This window comes from Gasterosteus aculeatus, chromosome 9 (genome assembly GCF_964276395.1).
Source record: "Gasterosteus aculeatus chromosome 9, fGasAcu3.hap1.1, whole genome shotgun sequence".
In the NCBI taxonomy this organism is placed as follows: Eukaryota; Metazoa; Chordata; class Actinopteri; order Perciformes; family Gasterosteidae; genus Gasterosteus; species Gasterosteus aculeatus.
The window spans coordinates 11,083,170-11,106,054 of NC_135696.1; the positions used below are offsets into that span (position 1 = coordinate 11,083,170).

A 22,885-nucleotide genomic window follows, 5' to 3' on the forward strand; every position below is an offset into this window, starting at 1 on the left:
ATGCCGGCTGTGTTAAGTTTTAAATGAGCCTGGTAAGATTATGACGAAACTGGGAGGGAAAAAAATGGTCTGTTTTTTACAAACATAAATATTTGCCTCAGCACTGACTTTAATTAGTCCTGCTATTTGGGATCCGATCTGGCTCTTTTCGGCCTCTTGCCTCCATAAGCCTGTTTCACTCGTTCCCGTCTCCATTGGTTTTGACTCCTCCGGTTCTTCTCTCTTAGGTCCTCCTCAAGATCTGGCATCCAGAAGCCAGGCTCTCCAGAACCTTCGGGCCGCCCGTCTCCTACAACAGCAGCAGCAGAACCAGCAAATGGTCCAGATGAGCTCTGTTCAGGGACAGGGGGGCTCTGTGGGACCCCAAACTGAGATGGGCCTACCCTACAGCAACCAGGGGTCCAACCAAGGTTCCCTGTATGGGCTCAACCCATCTATGAGCCAAATGATCCACCAGCAGCAGCAGCAGCAGCAGCAGCACCAGAGCCAAAGTGTCCAAGCCATGGGTCTTCCACCACAGCACAACCCTGCCGGCGGGCCCCCCCGGCAGGCAGGTCCCGGGGTCGGAGGTATGCCTGGAGGTGGGGGAGCCGGAGGCTACGGAGCACCGGGGATGTTAATGAACTCCATGACACAGCAACCCCTCAAAGGTCCTCCCAGCGCCAAAGCCCAATCACAGAGACTGCAAAGCATGCTGGGAGCAGGAGGAGGAGGCGGGGCCATGGCGGCGGGTGGCTGGCCGCAGCAGCAGCAAGGACAGAGTCTGCAGGTCATGGGCGGAGGAATCGGAAGGACTACAGGGGGAGGCGGAGGAGACCTGGTGGGGTTCAGCTCAACGCAGGGTTACGGGATGCAGCCGGGTCCGCCCCCGCGCATGGCCAAGCAACACTTTCAGGGTCCGGGCCAGGGTATGAGCCAGGGGATGGACCCCAGAGTGGGCAATCCAGCGGCCGGCATGGGAGGCCCAATGATGGGACCTCACATGGGCGGTCAGCCCAGGACCAACCAGCCCCGGCCCATGGTCATGAACCAGGGAATGAACCAGGGGATGATGGGCCAGGGGATGACTGGTATGGGGGTATTCGGACCGGGCCCTGGGGGGCCTGGAATAGGGGCGGGGGGAGGAGGACCCTATGGACCAGGGGGAGTTGGGGTTGGAGGTCAGCCACCGGGCTACCAGAGGACAGCCAATCAAGACATGTCATCGTACGGATATGGGGGCGGGCCCTCAGGGGGAGGGGCCTTCGGATTGGGCGACGGCTCAGGGGCGGAACTGGACTCAAGCGATGGTTGGATGGAGGAGTTCTTCTCGAACCAATAGCCAACGGGGAAACTGGAGATGAGTTTTTACTGGATGAACTAAACATTAAAGTAGGACAAATGTTAAAACCTGAGAAAGTAAAACAAAAACGATGACATGATCTGGACTGGCATGTTTTTGTTTTGTTAAACATGAGCAAGATTATACATGAGTTATTGTGTTATGTTTTGTGTGTGTGTGTGTGTGTGTGTGTGTGTAATGAGAGAACGATCATTGTGTCTCGTGCATATAAATGAAAAACCAATATAGAGATTAAGAGATATGTTTCATTTGTTTCCCTTTTTTCTCAAGTGTTTGAAAGCGAGCGGCGTTTACACAGCAGTGCTTTAAACCTGAGCTTCAGCAGGCGCTGATAGAACCCGCAGACCGATGAAGGGAAAGGAAGACAAGTTCTCGAGACAGCAATTTATTTGTGTTTGTGTGCTTGTGGCACCCAGCTCAGTGCTTCAGATCTCTCAACTATGCGAGGAGCTGAGGGGACGAGAAAGCACTCTCAGCGCTCCCATTTCCTCTCTTAGATTTGTGCCTCCCATATCCATGACGCACACACACACGCACGCACGCACAAATCTGTTGCCTTTGCGCTCTCTTCACTTGATCTGTCTCTCTCTCCGTCTCTGCCTCCCATCCTTCTTCACCGTCTCTTCTCCCGCCTTTCCCACCCTCTCTCCAGAGACTCGTTCCTCGCTCTCAACACTCCTTTCTCTGTTTAAATTCGAAACATCACAACAGAACAAATGATGTTCATCTACTGTGCCACAGAAGCGCCCTCCAGTAATTTTGCTAGGCAACCGACATCGGTGGTGTTTTTTAGGGGGGGGGGGGGGGTTTCATTTCCTGTGCATGGATGTGGATAACGGGTAGACATGAAGAGGAAGACAAAGAGGGTGAAAAGCAGAGAGAGAGGGAGAGAATAGGCAGCTAAAGCACTTGGACTCAAAAGCTCATGCACACAAACATAGAAACACACATAGAGGCGTCGGCCTGGGAGGGTGAGCGAATGTGTGACAGCTTCTGGAGCTAATATTGCATTAAGTGACAGAAACCACATCACGCGCATCAGGCTGACACAAAGCAAAACCATTGCTGGGCACTGAATGTATTCAAGCACCGCAAGTGACTTCTTCTTTTTAAGGAAAAAAAAAAAAGCTCATTGAAAGCCCACACCCACTTTTTTTGTTTTTGTTGCTTTGTTTTATCTCTAACAATGATACTGGTTGTGTCTCTGTCAATCAAAAGTGTTTGTTTTTTTTAAAAAGAAGAAAAAGGTTAGCCTTCTTTTAGTTTCTATGGTCTTCTTGAAAATGAGTTTGTCCTCCCGTCTCGCAGCACCACCTTCCCTGCCGCGGCTGGACTGTCCGTCGCCGTACCTGCTTTACGTCGTGTAAAACGCCCTCGCTCCAAACTAGAACGTAGTTGTGCTGTACTGTAACACTACTGTGAAGAAACACGAGTTCTCCTCTTCCAGCGCTTCACAAGGAAATGGACCACTGCTGAGCCTGGAGTTTGCTCTGTAGACAGTAGAGAAGGGCAACGACAGTTAGAGCATAAAAAACCCCAGTGTTATCAGTGTCTCCCATTCTTTGAGCTTATTTCGCCAAACTGTAAACTTTCATTCACCAACCCCCCAAGCTGTCCGATCTTCTGCCCTAATGGTTACGTAATAAATATGTGTTTTAATACTGTAGTCGTCGGTGAGACAACACCTCACTCCTCTAACTGTTTTGTAATCTCGGTTAAAAGACGAGCGAACGCGTGTTTGTACTTGCATTACTTTGTATTTAGCTCATCGGAGGGAACGTTTGGAAGACAGCGCTGTAATCAACAAACCAAAAAGCCTTCTTGTCTGTGAACTAACTCCTTGCCATCGAAACACTTGTTCCCGTGGTCGTCGATGTTGTATAACCCAACCCTTTAAATACAAACTTTAACCAACACGCCCGTCGTCCTGTGAGCGTTGCTGCGGGCGGTAGCACCATGTTTGGGGAGCAGAAGTCCTCCGTCCCACTCGGTGGAGGTCAACGGCAGGTTGAGGGACGTAGCACCGCCCAACGGCATCAGGCTGAGCTGTTGAAACATACAGTTGGTGTCTTTACTCTTCTGGGGGAAACACGGTAGAGCGCTCACAGCTTCGATGGCTCCTGCTGCTCATGCTTCCAGTGAGATGGAGGAAAAGCACCTGATCTTTACCTCTCCGCAGAGGAGGCGGGAAGGTGGGGAAACACCTCTGGGTCAGTGTTAAGGTCACGGCCTTTGTGACCTTTTTGTCTTCGAAGTTCATGATATGGTTTTAAATTCCTTCAGGAAGAGAATGGGAGCTTCCTCCAAATATCATTATGTACCGGGACCAAGTCTGTAGACAACATTTTAACAAAAATTGTTGTTGTTGATGTTCTTTGTTTTATTTCTTTTTTTTTTACTGGTGCTGACATATATGTGATTATGAGAAAAAGTATATAAAAGATAATGGATATTTGTAAATATGTTTTTACAGGTTTAAATACACCAGATGATACAGTCTCTACCCTGTAAAGAATTTACTGTTTGTTGAAAAATAGAGAAGTATTTTTATTTTGAAGTTTTTTTGTTTCACGTTTAACCCATCTGAGCTACGCCATTGCACTTCAGACAATGTCTTACTACTAATTTGTATTGTAAACCTCCTTTCTTTTTTGGAATTTTTTTCATTTGTTTTTTTCTAGTTTGAGATTTGACTCTGTCCTAAAGCAGCGTTTATTTCTTTTTATCCTGTACAGAATTCCGAAATGTTAACAAAAGAGAATTACAAAAGACTTTTTTTTTTCCTTTGTTTTTCAAAAAGATACAATAAAGAGAGACTGTTCTCGCTGATCATATTAAATGAACGTTTCTGTTGTTTGATGGGTTCATTTTTGAATGCAGACATGAATACATAACATTTATTCATGAAACCATCTCAATTTTGTAAGTTGATGTCAACAAAGTTGGCTACTTGAAAGCTTGTAGTTTAGGTCAACATTAAAAGAAAACCGTGGACATTATGTGACATCCTTGACACGATATATTTCGTCAATTGTCGTCCTTTGAAGACCAGAGACCATCAATGAAAGGCAGATGTAGCGAGCGAACTGTAGACAGTGACGCTGTACCGCTGCACAGCACAATACTCTGGCAGTTGTAGCTCTGTGACAAAAGTTAGATTTTACTTACAAGTTGTGCTCACTTTGTTGAGCCAATAGTGTTTGTGGTTGAGCTTGCCACATATTATACAGCCTTAAAACCCTGGAACAATTGATGCTCTGCAGATCCATGGACACGGCAAAATAAGGACAAACAAAGTATGTTTTGTTATTTATTTAATTTTTTTTAAATGTTATGAATTTCATCAATCGCTAAGTTTGTTATTGTACATTTCGGTATACTTTCTTCTCAAATACACCTCAAAATGACCCTGTTAGCGGACAAGAGAGTCATTCCAGGGTCGCAGGACTGATGGGGACGAATGCACACGCACAAACATCCGCATAGCGCCTAAACGCAGACGGACTAGCTGCTGCACTGCTGTTTGGTCCACCGGCCCCGATTTGCATAATTAGACTTGCATATGCTAAAGAGCAGCGCCTTAATTCTGTCTGGCAGTGATGGTGACGATGAATCATGGGCTCCCTGTTGGCGTCAGCAGACGGACGGACAGACGGACGGACGGACGGAGAGAGATCTCACGCGGGGCCTTTTTGTTGTGACTCGTCCTTCTCAAACTCACTTCTCCTCGTCCTCTCTCGGCCACGCCCCTTTTCCTCGCCTCTCCTCTTCATCGTGGCCACCTTCCTCTACCATTTCTCTTCACATTCCTGCCACATCTTTCTTTTCTCCTCGAACTAGCTGCGTATTTTCTCCTCCCCTCTCTACACCCCCCTCCCCCCGAACCCACCAGCACCACCTTCACACACACACACACACATATGCACCGCAATCCTGCTTCCCATTTGACATTGATAAATGGAGACTGACAGAGATGACAACATCATTACTCATGTTCCGTAGCGACACCTCCTAGGACAGAGGGGGGGGGGGGGGGGGGGAGGATGGAGGACAGGAGGAAGATGGAGGGGGGAGGCTGCAGTTGGGTAGCGTTTGGCACCATCCACCTCCAAGCACACACCTTAACCTTTTCTGTTCATGGTGTGAGAAAGAAGGACAACTGTTGATACTGACAGCAGCACGGACGATGCAAACGCACGTTTTACATCCGCAATCCAGTCAAAGCACAACGGCAGTAATTATCCACTATTTCATTTCCCCCCAAATATGCTGCTCATTTCAGTAAGTAATTTACATACATTACCAGTGAAAAGTTTGGACAAATGTTCCCAAACTTTTTTTTTTTTTAACCAAGACGATGTATAACAATACATAAAAGCAACGCTAAGGCTGACGCTGAACCGTTTTTAAGTGGTGGACAAAATGACCACAAGTAATTTAAGTAAATAATAAAATTGATCTAAAAAAGTAATACGCTAGCTAATAGATGAGACCAGATGTTCCACGGCAACCACGTCCATAGCACCGTCTCGTACGTGCAGGCAGTCACCCGTAATCTGTTTGCAGGTGTCTTTCCATCCACTTTGTGTCCACTGTTGTTGTTGTTGTTGTTGTGGGGTGTGTAACAAACACAGGACTTTCACTCGGGAGAACGCTGTTTGTTGTGTGAAACCACAAAAAGTAAAGACTGACTTTTCACTTGCTTTTCTGAAAGCACGGACACGGGGCTGATGTAAACCGTATTTTGGTTCAGAAACGTGGATATTCAACATGGGTTCGTAGAAATATAGGGAGCCGACGTTTTGGGGGCCGGGGAACGCAGAGCTGTTTTTATTGGTCGTCAGCGCTCAGGAGATCATCAGCAAATGCAGACGACAAGCCAGCCACAAGTCCAAGTTAATGACAGCTATTTTCCTCCTGTAGCCAAAACATGTACACACACACACACACACACACACACACACACACACACATCGTTAGCTTTGCACATGCTCCTGAGGCACTGTTATGGGCTCTAATCAAAACGACAAATGATGTGTCACAAAGAGTGGAGGATGAGTTGGAAGAATCATTCTCCCTCGCAGGGAGTAATAAGGTGAAGAAATGTAGCTGGAGAAATGTGAAGTGGAAAGACATATGGGGGAGGGGGGGGAAGAGACAACAGGGGATACGATAGTGTGGAGTGAGAGGGAGAAAGTGTGCGTGTGTGTGTGTGTGGTGTCAAGTTGATGAATGTGGTAGCAGGAGCCATTGTGGTGGAGGACGACTAGGAGGCCACCAGATAACAGCGGAGCAAAGCCTTAGCTGCCTCACACCATGAATAAAACCCGTGAAAATCTCTCTCTCACACACACACACACTGCACACATCTTTCTGTTCCATCGATGCAAAGTACATAACTGTAGGCCTAAGTGCTCTGTAGGCTTTCCCAGTTTGTTTAAGATAAACTGCATGTGTACTGTGTTCAATACACACACACACACACACACACTCAGAGATTCACACACGCAAATGATTACTGAACTGTCTACTCTCTCTCGCAACTTAGAAGTTGCGCAGTCGCCTTTTTTACTAATGATAATAAACGAATTGAGCACATGTGGTTCCAACTCTTTCCTTTCAATAGAGCGCCCTCTAGAGGACGCTAGTAGGAACTGAGGACAGCTCCATCCTGCTAACTAAGTCTTAAAATGATAACATCGCCCATAAATGTGCTGCAGTGAAGGTATTCAAATGAACACACTAATTACTGCTGCACTCCACCCATTTTCCACATGAGTCACGTGGGTTGCAGGTCCTCTGTGGCTCAGGTTTTCTCTTAAATCCCTGACCTTGATGTTTTCGTGGTGATGTCAGCAGGGTTGGTTTTGGATCGCATAACAGAAAGCCTTGTTGCAAACTCTCCAAATAGAGTTGGAAAGACACGGGTGTTTATCTGTATGGAGCGTTGAACCAAAATATGTCATAGTGTTGCATTGTGGGAAGTGTAGGATGCAGCGATTATAGAGTTTGAAAAGAAATGTATGGTAAATTGACTAGTTTATGACCAAAATGTTGGCTAGCAGAGCCTCTTCTTTATACAAGTAGACCATTCTTTTTGCATCATTATCGTGAATCTCTTAACTAAATGGAAGTAATTAAGTTAGGCAAAAAAGATGGTCAAAAAGTGTTGATTGAAGTGAAACTTTCATAAACTTAGATAATTTATGAGTGAACTTTGGTCGACATCAAAGACAACATGACGGAGACAGCGAGACAATGTTGGTGTATTGTGGTGAGGTATTGAGGTTGTCGTTCCTGATGTGACCAAAGCCGTACATCAATTAGTAGGCTTTAATTCACAAAATGTAGTCATCGTAAAAAAAGTCAGCGTTTTTTGCAGTGGTTGGTATTCCCGTGCTATCTACTTTCAAACACATTTCGAAATAGAAGGACTAAAACCTTGATAGCGGTGCCTTGAGGCTGTAGTTTTGGACCTTAAGAACACATGGATGGGCAAATACCACGAGGGGGGCAGTAAAAAGGGCCTTACATGAACCTGTCAACTGAATGACCGCTTGTATGCCTCAGTATTTGTATGCCTTGCTAAAATTCCCCTGAATAGTACCATAGTAGTGCAAATTACACATTTGTAAATAGGTAGTGAACTGGTCTAAACTAAACCAATACCACAAATATTTTGCTTATCGTTACCTTACTTCAGCGTTGGACTTCTAATGTGCAAAAGGATGTAGAGTCAAAGTTAAACACTAGAAGGTGCGTTTCACCTTCACCTCCTGAAGGTGAGAGTATTTGTGTGTTCACTTTAAATCTTCATTGAAGGAGATTTCTGGCGCGAGGACCAAGTGTGAACAGTGCAAACATTACAACATGTACGTTTCTAGCCTTTTCAATACAGAGATAATAAACCTACTTCCGATAATGTTGAACGAGAGCAAACCATCTTCCAGACGACGGCTGCCTGAAGCATGGATGTCACGGACAGTCGCCGCCATTTTGAAAAGTGTTGGAACCACCACGTGAGGAGGAAGCGAGCGAGGAAAGAGGACGGAGCAATCGAGCGGAGCGGCAGAGGCGGGCGAACCCGAGCCATCACTCAACTCTACTCGTCTTGACTACCCGGGCTAACTTTAGCTACATGTGCTGAGGTCGAGGGGGGGAAACTGATCTCATCTGCGACAATGCCGACAGTTACTCTACCGCCGAAAGAGAACGCTCTCTTCAAGAGGATTTTGGTGAGTTGCTTGCTAAAGAGTTGCACAGACTCGGCGGGTTGAAAGCTCCGTCGGCGGCGCTGTGTTCGTGTGTATGTCTCGGTGTGTGTGTGTGTGTGTGTGTCGGTGTCGGTGTAGCTCCCCGGCTGCTAGCGTTAGCGTCCGTGTGTTAGCAAAATGGCATCATTGAATGGGCTAGCTAGCCCGGCTCTGACATGCGCTGTCACCGGGGATTAAAGGCCAAATGGGTGTCCTTTTACTCGGTTCCGATCGCGTTCAAAGTGTTTGAAATGCAGAACCACTACCCGCAAATCGGCAATCGGTACTTTAAATAACCAGACTGGCTTATTCGCGATGGGCCGCTGCGCTCCTTAAACACAACAACCGATAACTTCATGCTAGGTGGCACGATGTGTAGCCAGTGTAACGCTCGTGTAACTCTTGTAGCGAGCTACTGTAACGTTGTGTGACCACTTTTGCGGTTTGCTTGTAAGCATCTGAATGCACAGCAGGTGTTTCTACCGCAACTTGAGTGAACGTTTGATTTGGGTCGAGACGCGGGCCGAGCTAAGCGGCTATGGGAGTCCATCACCCTGGCCGGCCGTTTGACGTTAGCTAGCCGGCTAACGCTAACCCGACAGGCGTTATACATGTCAGAGAACAAACCCGCCTGTATGGAACCTGTTCGTAGTCATTAGCTAAATTCAAATCGGCGGTGTGGGTTGGATCCGGTTTAAGTGGTATCGTTAGCCTGTGTGGATAACGCGAGGGACGGACCGGTGTGACCGTGTCAGCAAATCTGTAACGTTGATGTTAGCCGCTTCAGGCCTTCGTTCAACCCACCCGTCCGTCCCTGCCAGGGACCCGTGTCGTCCCGATACTTATTTACTGTTTGCACACAGTATCAAAGTTATGGAAATTTGTGTAGTTTGCAAGATTAAAAAAAATAATAGTCTGCTTTTTTTTAAAAAGCTTGTGATCGTACTTGCTGGCTGTGAGTGTTTGCTGTTGAACATCTCTGCAAGCACATCTAATAGTTACACACTTTACAGGAGCTGCGTGGAGAACCGCTCGGTTGGCAGGAACCAGGCTGACGTCACTGACTAGTTCAGATAACCGTCATTGTGATGGGAAGCGTGGTCCGTGCTGGGCTGTTCATCAGCATTAACCCACTTTTCCTCTGGCACGACCTGTGACCCGCACCTGATCTTAGAGTCAGTGCCCGTGTTTGCTGCATACCTCATACCTCAAAATCATTGCATCGGCGCTGCATTGTTAACGTTGGTTGTTTTGGAAGGAAATGAGGTTTTCCTGATCACACGCGCACTTGTCGAATTGACCACTAAGTTGAAGAAAGATGCAGAATGTGTGTAACTGGTTACGTCGCTGTTTTGTGTTGGGTGATAATGCATAGGAAGGGCGTCTCTACCATGGCTACTAAGTTGTGACCAAGTTGTTTTAATTAGTTTAAAGCGTGTGTACTATTTTAAAGTATACGTTAGTACTGCAGGTTCAACAGTCTTCCGGTGGTCTTTGTTTCAGCTTTTTATTCAAAATCTCAGATTTGTGTTTGGAAGGCATTTATCGGTTTAATGCTAAACACCGTTCAACTCTTGTCCATAATAAAGTGAAGTGACCTTTTATAGTTCCTGTTCCTAGTTCGGAGGTCTGAAATCATTTCATCAGAAAACATGAAAATTAAGTTACTGTCATTGATTGCCCTTTCTGCACTGGTGATGAGAAATTAGATTTTAAACAGTCGTCTCCCTGCAGCCAGAAGTGGACCGCACCCCTACTTATTTGGGCTTTTTCCCACACTGAGTGCCCAAACGCTTTATTGGAAGGTGGCAGGTCTCCAACTTTTGCTTGGCACTAGAATTAGCTGAGTTTCTGTTTTGTTCTGTTGTCATGGGGGGGGGGGGTGTACTTTTCCTCACTGTTATCTTTAAACTTGAACATGGACCAGAAATAGAAAACATTTCATCCATGCTTTATTGCTGTCTTGTTCTGAAGTGAAAACCTTTTGTGGTGCATTTAAGCGTGCAGGGAAATTAATATCCCTAAAAACAATTCTTCTTTTTTTAGTATTAAAACTGTCGCAGGCAGAGCGACAAAAAAAATACTAACACATGTTCAAGGAAAAGTTTAACTGTAGAAAAAATAAAGTTGACCCTGACTAATTGATGTTATTTGTCAAACTGGACTTCCAGGTATTTGCTTCCTCGGATACTTGCAGCAACTCGCCCACATTCAAGAGGAGTTTTTGTGCAGCGCCCATTACTGTTGGACGGGTTCGGTGAATTAAAGACTGAGTGCATGTGTTTATCCATGCCTTTTCAGATGCATTATGGGTAGTATTTGGTGTTTAGAAGTGTATGGGTCCTGCGACCCATAAATTATTTGTGTCCATTAGTAAGTAAGAATCACCAAGTTGCACAACCAAGTTTACCCATCAGCTCCCCTATATAATGGTAGACAAACCGTGCCCCCCCTGATTCCTTACATATTTTGCACTATTATTACATAATAAAGAAGCCCGTCACTAATGTAAAACAAAACACCTTCCTTCCAACAGAAGGAGTTTTTGGCATCAGTAGTTGGTAAAATTGTATAAAATCCAGCCTAATGTTCCCACTCCTCGCAGCTCCGGGCCGGCGCTCTGACAAATGGAACATTTTGGATGTTAAGCACAGCCGGTGGTATTAATGTTGCTAAATTTACCTGAATTATACAGTTTGTTTACTACCATCACGCTCCTAAAACAAAAGATGTTGGTGTGGTGTTTGGGCAAGCGTTTGCACGCGTACGAGGTTGTAGCCTTTGAAGGACGTGTCCGCTGAATTGGGACACGGTCAAGTGTTTGAGGTGCATTATCAGGCCGGAGGAAAGCTACTTAATGTCAAAACTTCAACCAGGGTAAAGTCAGTTCGTTAAAACCAAAGAAATATTTCCTAATTTGCTGACATTTTAATACTTTACCACAACTTTTGCAGTTAAAATGATGTTGATGAAACTTCCATAAACAAAACCAACAACATTCAAAAAAAAAATGAGTTTAACAATATGGCTCATTAAAGGTGCATCACCATCAAAATCCTCTGAAGCACAGAAGTATTTCAAACAGAGACCCTGTAATGTTGTTGTCTATACGTTGGAAATGGCTTATCACAATAGTATGACTGCTGTGCACAAACGCATCTGAAAGGGAAAGCACACCGATGCGCTTTTCCAGGCAGCTCCTACAGGTCCCATTATGTCCCCATCAAAGCATGAAATATTAGGATTCTTTTTGGTACGTTTAGAATAACCGCCGTGTACCCGTGACAATATCTGTAAATAGATTCAACACTGATGCAAAGATACTGTGAACTGCATTCTATCAATTAACAAAAATGTAATGAATTACTTGAGTGGCTGATAATAAGTACTGATAATCCCAATTGAAGGAAATAATTAGTGTAAAATGGAGTAATTTGAATGAATGTGTATGACGGCTATCCTTTTTTGTTATATTATTACATTTGGGGAAACACTGGGTGAAGTTGAGGGTGGGACAACAAAATGCCACCTGCCAGCTTAACTCTTCCTAGTTGTCTCTCTCACTCACACACACAGAGATCAGCTTAAAAGGAGAGGTGGTTTTCTGTTTTGTGCCACTACATACTAAATATAACTATGCGGCAGAAGGCTGGTAATTCCTTCCATAGTGGTTTTAATACAAAGTGTGTCCGACTCAGTTAAACTAGTAACATGTAAGCTTGGCTGTTGTTAGCAGGATGCTGATCAATATTTTGGATCGTTGTTGGTGTATTATCTGGTAATGTTGTACTTTTGTATTCCTCTCATTAATGGTGAACAACTATAACCCGCTCTGTATTTTGGACTAGAACTTTGAAACTGCTGACTTACAAAGACTGCATTATTCATTCATGTGGTTCCCTTTCTGTTCCCGTGTATCAGCTTTCAGTCAATAGCTATAGATCACAAACAAGTGTAATCGTGGCAATTTTACTCTTGTGTTGATATATTTGTTATTTTCAAACAACAGCGTAATTGTGAATCACTATATTTGGTTAAAACATTTTCTCGAAACCTAATGCATCATGCGAAGCCCCGGTGTCTCTCGCACTTTAACAAAGGTGTATTCATTATAGATTTATTTAACTAGGATATATTTTTTCCCCATTCTATTGTCTAAATATCTGTCTGAAAATTACAATAATCCTGTTTATCACAATTAATTTTGGTGCAATGTATCGGACAACAAACGGCAGTTACCGTGACAGCGCTCCTCCTGGTCCTAGTTGAGGCATCTGCTCTGAGTTTGGACAAGGCCGTCGGCTCCAGGACGAATGTTCTCAGCACTACAGTGCAAATCAGCTTCATTGGATGATTGAATATGATGTTCTTTTGGCTTAATGTGGTTTCTTTTTCCTTTTCCACCTGACAGCGATGTTATGAACACAAGCAGTACAGAAATGGATTAAAGTTCTGCAAGCAAATTCTGTCCAACCCCAAGTTTGCAGAGCATGGAGGTAGGCAGCAGATATACAGACGGAAAGATGGATGACAAAGTCCTTTGGTGAATCTGCTCCGTGTTTCTCACTGTCTGTCGTGTCTTCCTGCAGAGACCCTGGCGATGAAGGGATTAACCCTGAACTGTCTGGGTAAGAAGGAGGAGGCCTACGACCTGGTGAGAAGAGGCCTGCGCAATGACCTCAAGAGCCACGTCTGTATCCTTATTCACGTCACGTGATGAACCCAGATGGGGCGATGCAAGTGATGCAGTGGTTTGAGGGTGGGCAACAAATGTTATGTTAGTACTTTGTTTAAGAGGAGAGAACTCTCCAGTTAGATCTTGTCTTGAGGAGCCTCTGGCGAAAATGTATCTTGTTTCCAAAGCTCATACTTGTGGTTTGTTTGGAATTGTTTGTGATTTTGGTTATTTATTCCTTCTTGTGAATTACAATTTTAATTATTTTCCAACTTTTTTAATTTTTCTGACAATGAATCAATTAATGGAGAAAATAATCAAAATGAGTGTCTGTTGCAGCCCTCGTTTCAAGCTTTAATGTTCCCGTCAAGATGCGTTTACAGTAGTTTATGCTGCTAAAGCTAATCAATGGAATGAGCACATTTCTTGTTCTCATATTTTAAATGTAGTGTAAACCTTGAAGTCACAATGTCAAAGAACGGTTGTTAAGTTGTTGATACGTAACTCTGTTGTCCCCTGTAACCAACGTCTTTCCTCTATATACCTTCTTGTAATTTGATAGCGTCGGTTTGAATGCAGGTTGTCCCTTAACTCCTTGTGTAACTCAGGCTGGCATGTGTACGGGCTGCTACAGCGCTCGGATAAGAAGTACGACGAGGCCATCAAGTGTTATCGCAACGCTCTGAAGTGGGACAAAGACAACCTGCAGATCCTCAGAGACTTGTCTCTGCTGCAGATCCAGATGAGAGACCTGGAGGGCTACAGGGTGAGAACTCGCAGTGGAGCGTTATCCTGAGAATTGCAGTCTCAAAATTATTCAACCCCTTCATGACAAGCATCTTCAGTACTTGGAGCACCCTTTTACTGTTATGACCTGCTGCAAACGTGATGCATAGCCAGACACCAGCTTCTGACAGCGTTCCTGAGGAATCTTAGCCCATTTCTCATGGGCAATGACCTCCAGTTCAGTAATATTCTTTGGTGTGCGTTTTGCAACCGCCTTCTTGAAATCCCACCACAGATTTTCGATGGGGTTCAAGTCAGGCGACTGTGACGGCCACTCTAGAATCTTCCATTTCTTCTTCTGAAACCAAGCCTTGGTGGACTTTGAGGTGTGCTTGGGATCATTGTCCTGTTGGAAGGTCCAATGACAAGTTTCAGCTTCGTCACAGACGGCATGCCGTTTTTTCCTAAGATTTCCTGATATTTGACTGAATCCATCGTGCCCTCCACACGCTGCTGGTTTCTGTTGCCAGAGGCAGCAAAGCAGCCCCAGAGCATCACTGAGCCACCGCCATGCTTCACTGTAGGCAGGGTGTTCTTTTCAGCATATGCTTCATTCTTCTTCTTCCAGACATAGCGCTGATCCATAGGCCCGAATAGTTCTAGTTTTGTCTCATCGCCCCACAGAACAGAATTCCAAAACTTCGGTGGCTTATTTATATGGTTTTCAGCATATTGGAGCCGACTTTTCTTGTGCTTTTGGGTCAGTAGTGGTGTGCGTCTTGGAGTCCAGGCATGGAACCCTTCAGTGTTTAGTATGCGCCTTACTGTGCAAACTGAAACCTCAGTGCCTGTTGCCACCAAGTCTTGCTGCAGGTGTTTTGCAGTCACTCGAGGGTTTTGGACCACTTGCCTCCTCAGGAATCTGGTGGCAGCCGCTGATAGCTTCCTCTTTCTGCCACGTCCAGGTAGTGTAGCCACTGTTCCTTCAACTTTGAACTTGCAAACTATGCTTCCAACGGTATTTCTAGGGACATTCAGTGCTTTTGCTATCTTTTTGTATCCTTTTCCTTGTTTGTGCAAGGCCATGATCTCTTCTCTGAACTTTTTAGACAATTCTTTTGACTTAGACATATTTCTAACATGCAATCAAACGTCACTCTGAACAAACCCGGAGCCAGACCAGGTATTTATGTGTTCTATCTCAAGCACACCTGAACTAATGAAGCCCTTGATTAGTTGCACCTGGTGTGCTTGATACACATTTCAAAGGGACCTTTTTGAGACTGCAGTAAATTCATTAAAGTCATTAAAAGTAGCATTTTGTGTTGAATTTGGACAAAACCTTTTGTAGTATTAGTTTCATTAAACTACTTAAATAATTATTGTGTAATTTGTTTATTGCAAACAGCTGAGAAATTGTATTTTTTGCCAATAAACGTAATGTGCAATGGGGGGTTGAATAATTTTGATTGCAACTGTATGGCCGCTCATTTTCGTAAAACAAACTTGTACTATTTTTATGAACTTTAATCATTTGTGGGGGTAAGAACTTTCCTGGAATGCACACTTCCATCTGTCACTCTGCTTCGTCCAGGACCGTGTTGCTCTCGTCCTGTAGAGGACCAAGCAAATCAGCAGGCACACATCCGTTTGCAATCAGGCATCACAATGTGGAACAGCTCTCATGGGACACAGCCGGGGGTTTTAGTAGCTTATTTAGTAGGAGGTATAAAATTGCAAGATGAAATATTGGTTGAAAGGATCAGAAATATAAACGGTTGCAGCACCTGAGCTAAAAGCACAACCCCAAATTATCATCTACCGATGCGGCTTATAGACAATTAGCCATTCTAGTTGTGGTAATGTGATTGAAGCATCTATAAGAGTTTATATTTTATGTGTAAAAAGTTATACATCGGATGTCGATACCATGAAACCGTAAACTGTCTCAACTGTCGCCTGGACATTCACAGGACGTGTTCCTCGGTCAGCCTGTTGGTTCCGGTGGTAAGAAAGCGCTGCGTTCCTTTTTTCCGTAGGAGACGCGGTACCAGCTGTTGCAGCTGCGTCCTGCGCAGCGAGCCTCGTGGATCGGCTACGCCATCGCCTATCACCTCCTGGAAGACTACGAGATGGCTGCAAAGATCGTCGAAGAGTTCCGGAAAACACAACAGGTTCGATCCAGTGCCCGTTCCCCATTTGAATGTTGCCTCTGTCGCTCTTTCTCGCCCTGTCGCTAGCTTCGCTGCGATAAGGCCAGTCTGCTTCCTGTTTTTGTGCTACATGTGCAATGCATTGAGTCGACGTCACTACACAGGAGGAAGCCGTACTCACTGGACCGCGTTGATGCAGAAATCCATCCAGCAGCGCTGTTTCCACCGTCGCACATGCAAAATGTCAATTTCACTTTTGTTTTCTCAGACGTCTCCAGACAAAGTGGACTACGAATACAGCGAGCTGCTGCTGTACCAGAACCAGGTGCTGAGAGAAGCAGGCCTTTACAAGGAGGCGCTGGAGCATCTGTCCAGCTACGAGAAGCAGATCTGTGACAAACTGGCAGTGGAGGAGACTCGAGGTGGGTCGACGCTGAAGGCCTTCACACAGACGGGGTGGATTTCTTTTCCGTGTGACTAACTTGCACATAGATGTTTTACAAACTGTTTTTCTCAAGAGTAAATATTAGTGTGGCTGAAGAGCAACAGAATTCCTTTGTACCTCATGTCAGGGCTGGATCGCTGAGTTTCAGTGTAATTTGAGCAGCTTTTTACTCTTCTGTGCATTGACACCAGAGCTCCTCTGTCATGTTTCCGTAGGAGAGTTATTCCTGAAGTTGGAGCGCCTGGATGATGCAACAGAGGTCTACCGCCGTCTGCAGGAAAGGAACCCAGAGAACTGGTCCTATTACCGGGGCTTGGAAAATGCCCTGAAACCGGGTATGACGCAATATCCTGCTAGGTTGACATTGCCATCTCCATATTCATTGTAAGAGCTGCAATTCTCAACACTAATGATTTTCTTCTGTCTCTTACTCCAGGCGGCGTAGAAGACCGACAAAAGATCTACGAGGACGCTTGGGAGAAGTTCCCCAAAGGACTAGTTCCTCGCCGACTGCCCCTGAACTTCCTCTCTGGTAAACCCGATAATCTGTCTCCTTTCAACAGAACTAGTGAAACTGTTTCCCTCTGTGCCACGGGGATACACGGGCAATCTCCTAGCTGCTTCAGTATTTTATTTCTCCACTTTTCTGTGTTAACCTTTTGTAGGATTGTCATGTTTTATCAATCTCGTCATATTTTTCTGTAGGCGAGAAGTTCAGAGAGTGTCTGGACAGGTATCTGCGGTTGAACTTCAGCAAAGGCTGCCCGCCGGTCTTCACCACCCTCAAATCCTTGTACAACAACAAAGAAAAGGTGACCGCACTACTTCAGAAATGACAGATGCACTAAATCTAAACCACCTCGTCCCCTTTTCTCACTTCACTTTCAACCTGCTTACATGATGCATTAAAGGACGAGTGCTCAGTCTGAGCGAAAGCTTCAGTTTTGCACTTGGTCGTGAAGTATTTATCCAGTCATAGTATTACTACAGTAGAATAGGGTGAAGACTAGTTTTGGGTGCATAAGGGAGTACCAGCACAGAAGCAAAGCAATGTACTGCTGTTTATGGGAACAGACGGCTATTCACTGTCCTGGCCACTGAACCAGTCCGTTTCGTGTGAATTGTGATTTATCAACTTGCAAACAAACCAGCTGATTAAGAGCGTTACACCAGCAGCTCACACGTTCTTCCAGGTAAAATTAGTGTTCGTTGGAAAAGGAGTCTGGTGGCTTTTAGTAGAGCATAGATAATTGCCTCAAAGAAAACAATGTCCCCTTAATGGTGCTCCTGTCTGCTTCTTCAAACCGGTGGTCTGCTGATTGCTTTTTACTGTTGGTAGCAGGCCGATTGTTGAGGGACGGATAACTAACCCTCAAGCCCCATTCCACCTGAACCATCCTTTTTAAGTATGATGCAGTATTCACCCACAAATCGTACTGCACGTGAGGTAATGTCCTCCTCTTTCTCTTTGCAGGTGGCGTTAATAGAGGAGTTGGTCGTCGGCTACGAAACCACATTAAAAAACTGTAGAATGTTCAACGAGAATGGTGAGACGAAAAGGCACCGTGTCAATGAACTTGAAGTCTTTCTATACAAAGAAAAAAACACCCGGTCTCTGAACCTGCGGACATGAACTTACACAATCTCTGTCACAGATGACGGTAAGGAGGAGCCGCCCACCACGTTGCTCTGGGTGCAGTACTTCCTGGCGCAGCACTACGACATCATTGACCAACAGACACTGGCTCTAGAATACATCAACGCCGCCATTGACAGCACGCCAACGCTCATCGAACTCTTCCTTATCAAAGCTAAGATCTACAAGGTAGCGCACTCCACCGATTCGCACACATGTTACTAGTTTAACTGAGATGCTTGGTGCCGTTTGTCTTGATCGTTGTGTCAACGTCGCCCACAGCACGCTGGGAACATCAAAGAGGCCGCTCAGTGGATGGATGAGGCCCAGGCTCTGGACACAGCCGACCGCTTCATCAACTCCAAGTGTGCCAAGTACATGCTGAAGGCTGGCATGGTCAAAGAGGCAGAGGAAATGTGCTCCAAGTTCACCCGGGTGAGAGAAACTGACAGCGGAGGAATGTTTGAGTTCATGGTGGTGTTTTCTTTTAAGTCAGTTTGCAGTTGTGTGTGTGTGTGTGTGTGTGTGTGTGTGTGTGTGTGTGTAAACAGAAATGACATGGGTCGCCCCCCCCTATAAAATGGCAGTTGAAACACTGACGACGGGCAAACTGACAGTTTACGACAACGTTTTTCGTAGAAAAGTGTTTCCAGCATGTCACATCCCCGTTGTGTAATTTACTTTGTTCATGTCTTTGGCGCTTTTATTTTTTCAAGGAGGGAGCATCGGCAGTGGAGAACCTAAACGAGATGCAGTGCATGTGGTTCCAGACGGAGTGTGCACTCGCCTACAAGTCCATGAACAAATTCGGGGAGGCCCTCAAGAAGTGCCACGAGATTGAAAGGGTGAGCCCTTACTATCAGGGATCGTTGTTGTGTGTTCTTGCACAAAATGTCTGCGAGCTCCTCAGATTAAACCTATTTTAATTTTACATCTTCCTTTCCTTCCTCTTTCGTTAGCATTTTGTCGAGATCACAGACGACCAGTTTGATTTCCACACCTACTGCATGAGAAAGATGACGCTACGCTCCTACGTGGACCTGCTGAAGCTGGAGGACGTCCTCCGGATGCATCCGTTCTACTACAAGGCTGCCGTCAGCGCCATCCAGATCTACCTGAGCCTCCACGACAATCCCCTGACTGACGACAGCAAGGAGATGCAGGCCGAAACTGGTGAGGGCACTGTGGAGTTTTCAACAGCCATAAGATGTTGTTTTTGACCAATAGAATAGGACATTGGTACATTTTGTCCATCATTAACGTCATGACGCTTTTCTGCAGCCAACCTCTCGGACAAAGAGCTGAAGAAGCTGAGGAACAAGCAGCGCAGGGCCCAGAAGAAGGCCCAGCTGGAGGAGGAGAAGAAAAACGCAGAGAAAGAGAAGCAGCTTAAGAACCAGAAGAAGAAGAAGGAGGATGACGACGAGGAGATCGGGGGACCCAAAGAGGAATTGGTACCCGACAAGCTGGTCAAGGTGAGAGGAAAAGAACAACCAATAAAACGTTGTCGTCAGTGACCAGGCAATAGACTAACAGGTACACATAAGTGATGAGTTGAACTGATTTGTTGTCCCTCTCTGTCAATTCCTGTTAACAGGTAGAAAATCCACTGGAAGAAGCTGTCAAGTTCTTGATCCCTCTCAAACACCTGGTCAAGGACAAAATAGACACCCACCTACTGGCCTTTGAGATCTACTTCAGGAAAGGTAGACAGGCACATTGGAACGATACTTTACTAACCTTTTGGTTCATACTTTGTGGAACTGCGTTTCTTTTAACTTTCATTTTCAGCTTCAATCAGATTTACAATCCATTTTCTCTTTCAGAAAAATACCTGTTGATGCTCCAGTCGGTGAAGAGGGCGCTGGCCATCGAGCCGGACCATCCATGGTTACACCAGTGTCTAGTACGCTTCTTCAAAGGAGGTACGAGCGAGAGTTCTTCATTAATGCCACAGCTGTAGAATCAGCACACGTATCTGGTTTCACTTAAATATTCCTTATTTGTTCCTTTTATACATACATCTTTGTAGCTACTAACTAACCGTAACCTCTTAACCGCCTTTTTTCTCCCTACTTAATTTTTTTTCTACATTCCTCCCACAATTGCTTCTTCAACTTCGGCCTCTGCTTTCTTCCAGTCACTGAGAGCACCCAGCTGCCGGAGGTGGTCCGGATGGTGCTGAAGCAGGAGATCACCCGGCTGTTCGGAGACAGCAACGCTATGAGCTTCAACCAGGCCTACCTCACCAAGCACTCCAAATCCATACCGCACCGACTGGCTGGTAAGCCTCTAGCATGAGAAATGTGATTAAATAACTGGTAAACAACATAGTGTGAGCGAGTGTTAGAAGCCGTGCACTTGTCCCATTTCGGCGAGGCTTTCTCAGTCAATCTCCTCCGTCACATTCCTCTGCGACGTGCAGATGCCGGGCTGCTCGAATTATAATCCCAATTGTTCTGGTCAATATTGAAATCAACCTCGCACCGTCCAGCGGGACATTCTCCCTGGAGGAAAATGTCTTCTGAAGATAAATTGTGTTTCAAGGCCGTTAAAGTGCCTTGCCAAAGGCACCTAAAAAAAGAATCCTGCTTCTCCAATTTCATGTTCCTCCTCTAGTTTTTAAGTGCTAAAAGCACTCATGGACCCTCTTCTCTCCCCTTTGGCAGCTGCTAAAATGATGGCGTATCTGGACTCCTCGACGGAAACCAACGCGGCAGAGCTGGCCACTTCACTAGACGTGTCACTCAACAACAGAACCATACAGGTAAGAAGTACTGGACATCAATGCTATTAAATACGTTGATACCACAGTGGAAATACTTTTCTAAATGTGCTCATTACGGTACAAAGGCAATTACTTATTAATATGGAGTGTAGTCCATATTTCCCCCCTCGCTCACTGTAGATTGTATAAAGCTTTGTTCAGGGATTATTTTTAATTAAGTGACTTTACCTAAAATGTGTTGGACGTAACATAGTGCGTCTTTCCTCGTCAGATCTGCACAGAGGTCCTGGAGTGTCTTCGGAGCGGCGTGCTGGGCGACTGTAAGGAGCGCGCGGAGTCGTACCGTGCAGAGTGTCGCAAGCTTTACCCTTACACGTTAGCCTTCATGCCTCCGGGATACGAGGAGAACACCAAAATCGCCAATGGAGAGGTTTCCACGGAAACTGAGGAGCTAGCCAATGAGATGTGAGCGCGTTGGAACAACAGCAAATGTGAGAAGGAATTGGGCCGAGCACGGAGCCTTGTGGTACGCCTGGCAGCCATTTTTGTAGAGCCAGACACAGGGAGTGGATGTTTCGTTCTTTGGCTCCGCTTAATCGGGTCTGTCCTGCCACGCCGGCTCGGCTCGGCTCGGCTCTCTCCCACATGGTGGAAATCAGGACTGTGTGTGTGCGTGTGTGTGTGTTTGTTGAGAGCATGTGTGCTGGTGTGTATATTTGTGGGAAAGAGGGGGAGTGGGGGAAGAGGAAGATAACTGAATGGCCATTTTACTTTTTTAATAAAGCCGACAACCAAGCTGAAAATTAAAATAAATAAACGATAGTTATTTGCAAACCGTCAGGGTTAACTGGGACTGACTGACACTGACTGCAGATGATGATGATGATCAACAACAACGACCACTCAAGTTTGACTCTGTGTTACTCTGACACGCGCCTAACGCACACTGCGTTCCCCCTTATTTTTAAAAGCTAATTTAAATGATAATGGGACACAACTGCCACCGGGAGCCTGAGCTGAGTGGATCTGATCTCTTACGGGTCTGTAGGAAGCTGAGCAGGAGGGGTTACTGAGGACCCAAAGTAGACACTGAGGACACTCAGCGACAGCAGGCATGTCTGTCTGCTGTGTCCACACGAGGCAGGGCGGGGGAGTGTCATCACTGCGGGCGCACAACGAGAAGAACGTTGCCTCACACACGAACATTTGGTTTGTTTCTTCCCTCACAGTTCCTGGTTAAACGTTGGAATATGTTCTCCTTTTGTCTGTTAACATGAAGCACCTTGTAGCACAGATTAAAACTGTAAAGGTTGTGCGATGTGTGCCATTTGCAGTAAAGTGATTCTCTAACATTTCTACATCATTCTGAGAGTTGTAAAGATCTAAGCAATGCCATCGACCCCTTGCTGTCCACGGCGGATTAGTGAAACTCTTACTGATAATCATTTCTAGATCTGGTTCTCTTGGCAGTCACTCGTGTTGTTGCTGTTGTCACTTGTTAGAAATGGTTTTATCTGCATGTGCACAGGGACTCTTAACAGTCTGAAGTAGGATGAACTCTTCTCTGCTAATTAAAATGACCCCTCAAAAGGCCAGAGTTTATTATCCAAGCCCGTTTCCCGTAGTGACGGAAGGAAAAAGGTTGCACGGCTAGAACACTTATGACCATCTGAAATGTCTTAGATTTTCTATTCCGCTCCTCCCCCTCTGTCCCCCAATTATCTATTTTCTTCCCCGTTTTCCTCCAATTTGGGTTGTAATGTGAAAGATGAAATCTGAGATGGCGATGTATGAAATCTCTGGATTTTTGTATTAAAACCAAATGAAAGAAGAAAGAAGAAGATTACTTCTCATCTGTGCGTGTGGCCACTGTTTAACTCGCTGAGCCGGACTCCGTATTGTGGTCCTCAGCCACTGTATGTAAACT

General features: G+C 45.4%; 2 protein-coding genes and 1 long non-coding RNA gene across 3 annotated transcripts in view; 2 read left to right on the forward strand and 1 right to left on the reverse strand.

Annotated features, from left to right (window-relative positions):
- maml3 (mastermind-like transcriptional coactivator 3) overlaps positions 1–4,181 on the forward strand; it is a 75,446-nt gene extending 71,265 nt beyond the window's left edge. The window contains exon 6 of the mRNA XM_040186595.2: positions 228–4,181. Within this exon, the coding sequence (XP_040042529.2) occupies positions 228–1,321 (1,094 nt within the window). The 3' untranslated portion in view covers positions 1,322–4,181. The remainder of the gene's footprint in view (positions 1–227) is intronic.
- A 980-nt stretch (positions 4,182–5,161) lies between these two features.
- On the reverse strand, positions 5,162–8,364 carry LOC120825160 (uncharacterized). Its single transcript, XR_005713083.2, has 2 exons — positions 8,256–8,364; positions 5,162–6,259 (listed from the first exon to the last, which is right to left on the reverse strand). It is a non-coding gene; the product is annotated as an uncharacterized LOC120825160 (long non-coding RNA).
- naa15b (N-alpha-acetyltransferase 15, NatA auxiliary subunit b) lies at positions 8,284–22,793 on the forward strand. Its single transcript, XM_040186596.2, has 20 exons — positions 8,284–8,577; positions 13,007–13,091; positions 13,185–13,289; positions 13,879–14,036; positions 16,036–16,170; positions 16,418–16,571; positions 16,810–16,929; positions 17,031–17,126; positions 17,300–17,406; positions 18,069–18,141; positions 18,250–18,419; positions 18,513–18,665; positions 18,947–19,075; positions 19,190–19,403; positions 19,512–19,705; positions 19,828–19,936; positions 20,057–20,155; positions 20,371–20,514; positions 20,900–20,997; positions 21,230–22,793. The coding sequence occupies exons 1-20, from the start codon at positions 8,524–8,526 to the stop codon at positions 21,425–21,427; spliced, it is 2,595 nt and encodes an 864-aa protein (XP_040042530.1). The 5' UTR covers positions 8,284–8,523; the 3' UTR covers positions 21,428–22,793.
- Positions 22,794–22,885: the final 92 nt, after the last annotated feature.

Coding starts and splice junctions, on each gene's coding strand:
- naa15b (XM_040186596.2), top strand. CDS start 8,524: ATGCCGACAGTTACTCTACCGCCGAAAGAGAACGCTCTCTTCAAGAGG. Junction 16,930..17,030: donor GGAAAATGCCCTGAAACCGG/GTATGACGCAAT, acceptor CTCTTACTCCAG/GCGGCGTAGAAGACCGACAA. Junction 18,142..18,249: donor TAGAATGTTCAACGAGAATG/GTGAGACGAAAA, acceptor TCTCTGTCACAG/ATGACGGTAAGGAGGAGCCG.